At 42.3% G+C, this 11,332-nt stretch overlaps 1 protein-coding gene across 2 annotated transcripts; it reads right to left on the minus strand.

Annotated features, from left to right (window-relative positions):
• Positions 1-508: 508 nt before the first annotated feature.
• Positions 509-10,346, minus strand: LOC127559754 (uncharacterized). Of its 2 annotated transcripts, XM_051993748.1 has the most exons (7): positions 10,285-10,346; positions 9,932-10,093; positions 9,414-9,603; positions 6,654-6,983; positions 5,210-5,308; positions 4,904-4,997; positions 509-4,021 (listed from the first exon to the last, which is right to left on the minus strand). In XM_051993748.1, exons 3-7 carry the CDS (start codon positions 9,451-9,453, stop codon positions 3,739-3,741), a joined length of 846 nt encoding a protein of 281 aa, XP_051849708.1. In that variant the 5' UTR covers positions 9,454-9,603; positions 9,932-10,093; positions 10,285-10,346; the 3' UTR covers positions 509-3,738. The 2 variants fall into 2 exon arrangements, with proteins under 2 accessions (XP_051849708.1, XP_051849709.1); XM_051993749.1 differs by lacking the exon at positions 9,932-10,093.
• Between the last annotated feature and the right edge of the window lie 986 nt (positions 10,347-11,332).

An 11,332-nucleotide genomic window follows, 5' to 3' on the forward strand; every position in this document is an offset into this window, starting at 1 on the left:
ATCTACCTAGATATGATAATTGTTCTAAGTTGTGAACTTACTGAGGCAAAATTTCTTTCTGTTATTACTGTAAGGTTTCGGTAACTCTTTGTTTAAGATTTATCAGAAATTAGATTAATGACATCTGTTATTGGAGGTAAAGGTTTTTGGGCTTAGAGTTAATTAGTTAATGCTATTTGGGAGTTTTAAAGCTCCACCCTCTGACAATTACTGGGACAATTGATAAACAGTTAAAACTCAACTGCTTATGTTATATTATAGTTCTTGAATTTTTCCTTATGTAACTGATCTCTCTGATCAGAGCAATGGTCAATAGAACTGTTAATGCAATTCAGTTATGTCATGCCTTGCTATTTTCAGTCTGGTCATATGTAATCATGTATCCTAAAAGCTTGGGCAACTAAGTATTTCGTCTGGTCATCTGTCTGTTACTGGATATTGGTGTTTTGTTTCTTTAAGGTTTCTACATAATAAGAGGACAATTAACAGGGGTCTGTAAGACTGCACCCATTTGCTTGGCCTGTAAAGCAAACTCATCTCTTCACATAGGAAACTGCTGGCCAATTTATTTTGGCCTCCTCGTATTTTGCAACAGTCTGGTGAACTGAGTCTATCTGAGACTGATCTAATCTTTATTTGCTAGATTTGTGTTTTTGCTCTAGATTTTGGTCAAATTACAGATATTGGCTTGCTTCTGCAACCGGGATCAGCTTGGATCAGCTTTGATTGTCACCACGGCACACACCCACTCTGCAAGGAATGAGAGCCTCCTATCACTTCACAGCCTGAAGCAGCAGTTTTAAATGAGACCATGGACTGGACCCTGCATCGACTGTACTTTGGACTGATATAAGGGACTTTGGGAATGGTTGATGACTAATTGTTAAACCTTGCCTGGAACATCTATTACTGTGTGTTTAAGATTTGGGATGGGATTTGTTAAAAATTGTGTAATTATTGCTGCTATGTTTAAGGGCTTTTTAGGAAATGCTACTGTATTAGTCTGTTATGTATAGGGATTTTGATTCACTCTCGGAATTTATATGGGGAATGGTCATTTGATAATTCCTTTCCATGAGAAAAAAAAAGGGGGGGGGAGATAGAGATAGAACATTGGGGAAACTGGTATATATTTTTCCAAAATACCAAAAAGAATGGGAATGCCTAGCTCCTATTCACTTTGCCTTAAGCATTTTTGCCCCACCCCCTATCTCACTAGTTCAGATTGAATTTGGATGCTTTAGTTTTAGAATCCCTTATTTTGTTAAAATTTCCCTGGCAGACTCAGTTTTGGGATTATTAATCCTGGTATCAAAACTGGTTCTCAACCTCCCCCTGGCTGACAACCCTTCTTCCTACTCTTCTGGGATTGTTTGTGGCTATTCTTCTTATTATTTCTTTCGGACCTTGACTATTTGCTAAGTTAACTGTTTTGTTAAGTCCCAGGTGGATGCTGCCGTTCAGAAGAGTACTCACGTGTTCTATCAAAGGCTCCATACTTCTGAGTCATTGGAACAAATGCAGAATCCACTTTTTGAGCCTCTGCAGTTTGCCAATTTAGAGGCCGAGCTCAACACCCCCTGGTATCGTAAATGCTGTCAGGATAGTTAAGTGGGCCTAAAGCTGTGGAGGAGCCCATGACGGGATTATTGCGACTCTGTGATCTGCTATATGCTGGCCTTATGCTGCAGGATTATCCTATGACAGGATTATTGTGAGCCTGCCCCTAGTAGGGGTGGTGTCAGCTCGCATAGCCTAAGACAGGCCCTCCACCAACCCATAATTCATCGTGCATATAATAAGGAAGGGGGAGATGTTGGAGACAGGAAACAAAGAGCCAAGAAGAATGTCACTACCTGTGTGTAAACTCTGATACGGTTAGCTAAAACCTTATTGTGAACAAACAATACGTCCTAAATTCCTGAGACAAGATAATATGTGTCCCAGGAAATTGGCCATATCCGCCCAGTAACTAGATAACGACAATGCCCCATGATGTCAGCCACACCTGTGGTCTGACATTCTTCTCTTTACATTGCAACCCCCCACCCAGATAACGCAGGTAGTCAAATCATATATAATTAAGCACCTCCTTTTAATAAATGAGACTTTTCCACCGCAATGTTGTCTCCCTCCTCCTTCTCGCTCATTTCTCTTGCAGGTCTTAAGTCATTTTCCTCGACACCCCATAACTAGATCCCGGTGGATGGGACATAAAACCTTTTTAATTTGATGTCATCAAAACTATACTTTTTCATTTCATAATATCATTTCTTATTTGGTGGTAAATTTCATTCAAGTTTTCTTCCATAAAACAATTAACATGGAAATGTTTTACATGATCCCATATCTTTGATCAATGTTGTCAGACTATGTTTGTCTGTGCTTTTTGCTGCTCTCCTGCAGTGTGCAGACTTCATTCAGCATCTTATATGGTTATAGTGGCAAGACTGTACTCATAGAAAGTTCTATATAAATGACATTTGTTTATGTTCTGTCAAACCATTTATCACAAAATATGCATTTTCCTTTGAAAGTTGATTCTAAAATAGATATGTCATTTTGTTTCTCTTCAAGAACAAAGGACAATAAACTCAAATATGCTCAAGATAGCCTTTTATTTTTGTTGCCTTTTTTTTTTTTTTTTTTTTTTTGCTGAGGCAATTGAGGTTAAATGACTTGCCCAGGGTCACACAGCTAGACAATGTTAAATTTGTGAGGTCAGATTTGAACTCAGGTCTTCCTGATTTCAGGGCCGGTGCTCTATTCACTGCACAAACTAGCTGCCCCTATTTTTTGCATTTTTATCAGAACTTATACTTTGGGATCTAAGGCTTCTTCAGCTCTACACTCAAGCCAGATTCTTCAGCTAAGCTTCTCTCTCTTTCATATAGAAGGAGGACAGGATTCTGCCATTATTGTACTTTTAGTTTAAAATGCAAAAGCTTTTTTTTAACCACATAATAGCTCTTTTAAAAGGCAAGAGAGCCCTCTGACACTGAATCATGATGCTGGAGGAAAAAACTCTAAGTGACTTTCCCCAATAAAGGGGAATATATCTGTTTTTTCCATAGCCTTGACTAGAATGGGCATTTCCTACTTAGAAAGAGATTTTTTGACCCCCAGGTGTCAATCGCTCTCAAAAATAGTTACTTCTGACTTAATTCTGTTTTCTTATTTAATTTCTGGTCACCAGGGCAAGGTCTTTATCAAAGGTCTCTGTTAGGATGAGAATTTCTTGGGGACTGCTGCTCAATTTCTGATTGCTAGAATGTATCTTATCACTATCTTGTTAGAGGACACTCTTACAAAAAACCATCAAGGGCTCTCAAGGTAAGGGTACTCTCAATTTTTTAAGCCCCGAATTTATGCAACTGTGTGACAGAAGGAAAAGACAAAGGAATAAACTATGACCAAAAGTCAAGATCATATTCTTCTTCCTGCCTGTTTCTAATAGGTCTCATTCTTGTTTTGGATGATCTCTCTGTGTATGTGTGTGTGTGTGTGTACATCCCTTCACTGGTCCGTTCTCCTCTGTATAGTTCACTACAGCTATTATGCTTCTTTTGTGAGTGCCGGGAGATGAGAAGAGACCCCACTCTTCTCAGCTCCAGGCACTCTCCTGCCTCCTGCATTCCTCCACTGAAACCAAGACCCATTCTGGAGGGCCCTCCAGAAAGTTAGTCCAGCCTCAGGCAAAGGAGACAGACTGTGAAGGAGACAATAAAGACTTGGATTTTATCCCTGAATATTCTCATGGTGATTATTCCGCTGAGACCAAGGCTGGTTCCAAGACCTCCGGAGAACTACCAGAACATTATAGAAAGGTGTTTGACATGATCCCACATTTTTGACTGATGTTGTCAGGTTGCTGTTCTGTGCTGTTCTCCTGTGGTCCATAGATTCTGTGCCTTTCCCTTCTTCATCACCCAGCTCCTGTCTGTGCTGATCTCTGCTGTTTTCCTGTTGTGTGCCAAGTCCGTTCCACATTCCTGTTACATGCTGTTGTATGATTGTTCCACTGGATAAAAAAGTTTAGGTAAATGCCATTTATTTGTATTCTGTGAAGCCATCAATCAAAAAATCACAGAAAACTACACACTTTGCTTTAAAAGGCTGACTCAAACATAGTGACATCATTTTGCTCTTCTTTGAGATTGAAAGATGACAACCTCAAATGTGCTGCTCAGGTAGCCTTTTAGTGCTGTGTTTTTACCAGAAGTTATACTTTGGGAACTGAGGTTCCATCTGCTTTTAGCTACAAGCTGAACCTGGAATCTTCAGCTGAGCTGTTCCCTCTTTCTCAGGGGAGGAGGACTAGATTCAGCCACTATTGTTCTTTTAGCTTAAAACCCAGAAACCTTTTTGCCACATTATAGCTCTTTTAAAAGGTAAGGGAGCCCTCTGACACTCAGTCATGATCCTGGAAGAAAAAAACTTAAGGGATTTCCCCCAACAAAATAGAATTTTTTTTTTAAGCATTGGCTAGAAAGGGCATTTTCTATCTAGAAGGCACTTTCTTGATCCAGGTGTCAATCACTTTGAAATAGAGTTCTCCTTCCTACATATTATTTTAGACTTAATTCTGTTCTCTTATTTAATTTCTATTCACCAGGATCAAGGTCTTTGTGAGAGGCCTCTGCTAGGATGAGAATTCCTTGGGACCTGCTGCTTAATTTCTGATTGCTCAGATGTCCTTTTAGGGGACACACTTCCAGAAAATGGCCAAGGTCTTCCAGGGGGAGGGCACCCTCAGTTTTTTAAGTCATAAACTTATGAAATTGATGTATACATATACACACATTACACACACACTTGGGCACTCTGTGTATGTGTGTGTATATTTATTGATATTTATGTGTATGTATGTATGTATATGTGGGGGGGGGGGCTAATTTCTTACTCAAGCATCCTCAGACTCTCTTCATTGGTCTGAGGAGAAGCCATCTGGGAACGTCCATTCTCCTCTGTATGTAGTTCACCTCTTCTCTGAGTACCTGGAGATGAGAAGAATGGAATCAAAGAGCAGGTTGGTCATTTTCCTTCCAGGAGACTTGGCCGCTAATGAGAACATGCAGTCTTAGGGCCTATCTTCTCCCTCCCTTCTCCCAAAACTAAGACCAGTGCAGTTCTCTGCCCAAGTCCCAAACCCCTAGCACAGACACAACTTCTCATCTTCAAGTTACTTTTATTTTGTAAAGGCAGTTACCTTGTCGTTTTCGACAGATGAAATATGCTATCAGGAAAAGAAGGCCTAGGATGGCTGCCATAATCCATAAAACCATGGTAAGGTCTGTACTCTCATTCTCTAAAACAATAAATCAGGATCATTAGCCATCAGTCTGTCACCAAGAAGAGGGATAGGGGGCTGCAAAAGAGAAGAATTTGTGAAGAAAGCAAGGAATGCAAAGAAGGAGATGGAAAAAGGGGGACTAATGATGCGGGAAAGATTCCTTTCTAGATTCCCACCCTCTCCTAGTTAATAATGTAAATTGCCCTTTAACTCACAAATCCTGGTCCCTTTGAATTCCAATAGAAGATCTGACCTGTTCCCAGCCCCACCCAGATCTGAGCCAACTTTGGGGCTACACCCGAAAGCCCCTCGAGCTAAGTATCCTATTATAAAAAGGCCACGCTGGGAACCCCTCTTTGCAGAGATTCCAAACATGGCTACCATGTGAGGACCCTCTGTCCACTGGACCCTCTGTCCAGTGCCCTCCTTATCTCTACCTTCACCTATACTTTTAACTTTGCTTATCCAATAATAAACCTCTTTTATCAATCTAGCTCTCCGGGCCAATAAATGCTTTTATTGGGAACTCGCGCCGCTACTAGACCCCCTTGCGCCGAATCTGTACCCCAAACCTGCCACTAGACCTTAACCCTAATTTCATTTAGGTACCCCAAAGCTAGACCTCAACATTAGCAGAGATTCCAATCATTGCAAAATTTTTTGGCATTTGGGTAAAGAAGGATCACGAAAGTAGGGAAAGAAGAGTAATAAAGAGAGAAAGGGGCCTGGATGGTTTGAACAGAGAACAGGCATACAGAGGTGTCCACAGAAGCTTAGAATAAAGTATGACTGTAATCAGTGTCTGTCCTCCAGAGTGCTAATCCCTACTCTGTTTTTTCCATTCTCCCCCATTTCTACCAGAAAGCCCAGTGTGCATCAATCATCTTCCTCTAGTACACCTCCTCACTCCCACCTCTCTTCTCTCTCCCTTCATTAAGGACACACCCAGAAGAAAAGGACACTGTTCCTCCCTCACTGTTTAAGGGTCACCTTCAGCCTTCAGGGATTGCTCTTCAATCCAAAGAATCCCAGGGAGAGGGCTGAGGAAGGACTGAGGGAGGGAGTGGCTCAGTAACTTTCACATGGTTCTACAAGGAAGCTCAGTCAGTTCTTTTCATTCACTGGGGCTGTCTAATGAATGTGTGACTCCTGACGGTCCTACTGGTTTCAGATTTCTGTCTTCAGCTTTCTTGTTATGTAAGGAAAGAGGAGAGCCACCTCTTTTCCTCTCTCTAAGGGGCAAAGTTGGGAGTTACAGGTTCTGAGAAGATCTGAAAGTAGGACAGTGAAACAGTTTTTAAAAGTATACAAGCAGGTGACAGCAGGTCGGGGTCTAAATAGGGCCCAGTGGTTCATTTACCAAGAACAGTTAAAATGAACTTCTGAGTAGTTATCCCTCCCAAGGATGATTTTATGTCAGCTTCATAACATCCACTGTCTTCAGTTGTCAGATTGCTTAACCTTAGAGATTTATCAAGAAGGAGAGACAGCCTCCCATTGTACTGTTTGCTGTTATTGATCCGGTCTGGACTGCTCTCCCCTGCAGAGATGTTGGCGAGGATCAGCTGTTGGGTTAGGAAGATCCACATAATTCCCTGGGCGTCATTTCCTATGTTTTGGTCTAGTCTGAACACGGCATCACGTCCCTGGCTTATGTTCAGAGGTGTCACCACTTCTGAGTTGCAGATGCCTGTGACCGGATGGAAATAAGTCATTAGTACACAGGAAAAGTGGCCTCTTAGGTACATGAGGGAATAAAAAAGGCAGAAAGGCAGGATTTGAACTCAGGATTATGAGTCTTCCTGAATTCTGGCCCAGCCCTCTGGCGCCCCTAGTGGTCGCATCTGAAGGCTTACTGCCCTTCAAGGCTCAGCTCCTGTGCTGGGGGCGATGGAGGGTCAGAACGTGGCCTGGAATGGGAGCTTTACTCGGTGCCGGGGAGCGAGGGGCTCATGGGAGGGAGCGCTCTGGGCTGGCTCTGCTCCCAGCTCTGCCCCTGCCTTACTCTGGGGCTGCCGCCTAGTCCCGGGCAGAGGAGCATCTCCTGGGGGGAAGGAGAGCCCGGCACGCTGGGAGATTTGTACAGGGTTATACAGACAGTGAAGCTCTGACCAGGGGGTAGAGTTGGGAAGAAGTGAGTTCAAATCCAGCTGCAGACACTTCCTGGGGATGTGACTCTGGGCAAGTCATTTAACTTTTAGCTTCCTCTGTTTCCTCAACTTCAAAGTGGAGATCCTGATAGCGCTCACCACCAGGGCTGTTGGGAGGCTCAACTGAGATGCTATTTATAGAGCAAAGTGCCTGGTATACAGTAGGTGCTTAATAAAGGCTTGTTTCAGAGGGAGGGTTAAATGCATCTGCTAACACTGGTTAACCTGGCATAATATCTTAGAAATGGGAATAACATTGACTTAAAAGGTCGGGTCAGGGGGTCATTCACTTATACTCAGAAAAGATAAGAGAAGCCGTCTGGTTCAGTCCTTTCATTTCACACATGAGGAGCTGGAGGCCCGAGGAGCTTGCTCAAAAGGTCATACTGCTCATAAGCATTAGAGGCAGGATTTGCACTCAAGCCCTGTGACTGAGTTCTTTTTTGGTTTCACACATTCCTAAGTTTGGGTCTGTCCGGAAGGAGATGGGACCTCCTTGCATCCTATTCTTCCCTCACCTACAGAGATGCAAGTACTTGTGCCATTGGCAGGAAAGAGGAACAAATGGCAGGTTAGCTACCAAGGATGGAACAAGGAAATGTAGGTTTGGAGAAGGCCTGGATGGACTTTCTCTTTCTCAAACTCAGTCTGCCCAAGAGAAGGCTAATTACCAGCCCATCCAAGGCTTCTCCTCCCCCAAACCTTGTTATTTCTGTCAGAGATACCCACATCCTGCCTAGGCAACCTCAGTGTTCTCTTTAACTCTCTTCTTTCAACTTGCCCAGCACCTAATCATGTCTCCCTCATCTTGGACTACCTGATATCAACATGCATGTGCTTATTGTATATTCTTATGTTTGTATCTAAAAGACACATATGTTTTAAACACACACTCATACATATACACACACAAATGTCTCTAAATGTCATCAGTGCAGTTTTGGGGAAGACGCACACCCACATATGTCCATATGTACAGATAAATGACATATTGAATAATACATACACACACACATATACGTTATAGATATATACATACATATACACACATATCTACCTTTATAGGTAGAGACATAGAATTGCTCAGATTATACTGGATAAGAAGAGCTTGTTAGTTTTGGCCCCACAAGTGTGACCAAGAGTGATAGATACAGGGATAGAAGACATAATTCAGACTTTATGTGATGAGAAATATTCCAAGCCATTAGGGCTGGCCAGCTGTAGAATGAATCATCTCGGGAGGCAGGAGTGGGCGCCTTCTCACTGTATGGCTTTAGGCAAAGACTAAAACAATACTGGCCAGGTGTGTTATAGCAGGATTTCTTCTCTAGGTTGAGTTGCACTCAATGGCTGTTAAAGTTCCTTCCACTCTCAACCCCATGTCTCCTTCCTCTCCTACATCCTACATCCAAGCCCCTCCCTCTCAGTCCTCATATATCAAACCAAGCCTGCAGGGTTGGGCACAAGGGGCCAAGCCAGCTTCAGAGGTTCATCCCTTCATGTGGCCGATGAGCTATGGTGAAAGGAGGAAAGTCTCCAGACGCAGGCGCAACGAAAGACCAAGGCTCTTTCTGAGGCTGCCTCAGCCCAGCCTCAGACCAACAAGAATGCCCCCAAAATGGACTAGTTTGTGAAATCTACAGTAAGAAGGCACCTCAGTTGGAGGTAAACAGTGTCTGTCTGTCAGGCAGAGCAGGTGACATGGCTCAGCAGAGCTGTTCCTGGTCCTGCCTGACCTCCTCCAGCCCTCCTCAGCTCTTTGGTCCTCAGACCTCCAGAGCTGGGTTCCCATCTGGGGGAGGGGGGAGGAGGAGGGCACCCAGTAGCTTTCCCACTCAGCTTTCATGGCTTCCCTGTTCCATTCTTGCTCTTTTCAAGTCCTAAGGACCTGCTGTCCCCCAACCTAACTTTCTGAATTCCAGTTGAGAGACCCAGAATATGCGCAGGACCATTTGGGTGTAACCACTCACCTGTGATATGTGACTGAGAAACAAAAGAAAGATGATCCATCTCTAACCATGAAATCCAATATTGCTCTTGGTTATGTGCTCCGGGAACCCTCCTCAGTAAATGTTTCAGGTTTTTCACAGGGAGGCCCTTTATCCTGGTTCCAACTGGGTGCCTGCCAGGATGTCACTTCCAGCCTCCTGCACGTGTTCCCTGCATTAGCATAGAGATGTTACATGCACATTCTCTCATTCAGTCACATTATGTATCACATCATATACTAAATAGTGAATGCTTTCTCACCTAGGCTCAGCCCATGCTTTACATCCAGTCCAGGAGTCCACCAGGAGGTGGGAACATCCTATTCACTGCTCTGACAACGGGCTCTCCCCTCTTCCTCCCTCCTCCTAGAACTCTTCCCCCTTTTCTTCAGAGACTTTGTTTCTAACCTCCCTCTTTCTTCAATTAATCTGCTCAAGTTTTAGAACTCAGATTTGGGCTTGTCCAGATTGGCAGCTTGATGAGTAAAAGGAAACTCAACTAAACAATTGTATCCAGTCGGCCCCTAGTTTCACATTCCAGTCATCAAACAGTCCTTAGCCAGGCATCTTGCCATTCACCCTGTAGCCATACTCGTGACGTTCCTCCTTTCCTCCCTCCACCTCCATCCCAGTTGTTAGAGGCATGGAATGGAGCACAGAGTCTAGAGATAAAAAGAATAGACTTTAAATCTTACCTCAGGGGCAACTAGGTGGACCAGTGGATAGAGCACCAGCCATGAAGTTAGGAAGACCTGAGTTCAATCTGACTTCAGACATTTAATACTTCCTAGCTGTGTGACCCTGGGCAAGTCACTTAACCCCAATAATTTGCATCAGGATAAAAAAATCTTACCTCAGATACTTAGGAACTAGGTGATCTTGGGCAAATTATTTAAGTTGTGTTGGCCTCAGTTTTCTAAAAAATAAAATGGGGATTATAAATAGCACCTATTTTCCAGACTTGCTGTATGGCAGCTGACATATAGCAGGTACTTAATGGATTCTTGTTTCCTTCCTTTCCACTGCTTTTTATCTATTGTCCAGCAGACAGTTAAAATAAACTAATAATATTCTTACTATTAAAGAAGGCATGGCAATCTACTGTTCTAGGATTCCCCTTACCAATTCTGTGATTCTCGAGATAAAATCTGTCTTCCATGGACATCCACTATCCTTCAAATGTTACCTCCCCTTTAACACATAAGTTCTTTGAGAGTAGTAACTATCTCACTTTTGCCCTAGCCCACAAAGAGTTAACATTCTATTAGGGAAAATAGCATGTGTACTCAAATACATACAAGGTACATTCACTGTAGAAGATGGAAGGCAAGATGAGAGGGAAAGGCATTAGTCTTACAATACCATAAAACAAATAATTTTGAAAGTCAATGACCATCAATGATTCTAAGACTGATGATGAAAAATACTATCCATTAAAGAAATGCAAAATGAAATAAAATATTTTTGTATAAAGCAATGGAAAGAATGTATTGCTTACCTATTTGTTCCAAGAAATTAATTTTTATTATGGATTTTTCCCAATGGAGTAAAAAGGGAAATTGATTTATATTAATTAAAGAAAATCGATGTATGTGTGTGTGCACATGTTATGGATCATCTATAAAAGATATAAAATGTTCTGGCATCTTTAGATGAGATCAATGTGGTATTAGTTTTATTTAAATTTTAAAATTTGTTTCAGTAGATCTCTTATGAAACAACAATCATAGATTTAGAGATGATAGGGATCCTTACAAGTCATGGAGTCATACTCCATCATTTTAAAATGAGGAAACTGAGATCTGAAGTGGCAAAGTGACTTGCTCAAAGCAAGGCTTCTTAAACTTTTTCCATTCTTGATTCCTTTTTGTCCAAGAAATTTTTTGTAATCCAGATTTTAA

Source organism: Antechinus flavipes, chromosome 4 (genome assembly GCF_016432865.1).
Source record: "Antechinus flavipes isolate AdamAnt ecotype Samford, QLD, Australia chromosome 4, AdamAnt_v2, whole genome shotgun sequence".
Taxonomy (NCBI): domain Eukaryota; kingdom Metazoa; phylum Chordata; class Mammalia; order Dasyuromorphia; family Dasyuridae; genus Antechinus; species Antechinus flavipes.

What these genes read in the sequence shown, in the direction of transcription:
- LOC127559754 (XM_051993749.1), bottom strand. Translation starts at nt 9,453, where the DNA reads ATGGATCATCTTTCTTTTGTTTCTCAGTCACATATCACAG. An exon ending in GTTCATTTTAACTGTTCTTG is followed by an intron (nt 5,309 to 6,653) that starts GTAAATGAACCA and finishes TTATTGTTTTAG; the next exon opens with AGAATGAGAGTACAGACCTT. An exon ending in GAGAGTCTGAGGATGCTTGA is followed by an intron (nt 4,022 to 4,903) that starts GTAAGAAATTAG and finishes TTTTTTATCCAG; the next exon opens with TGGAACAATCATACAACAGC.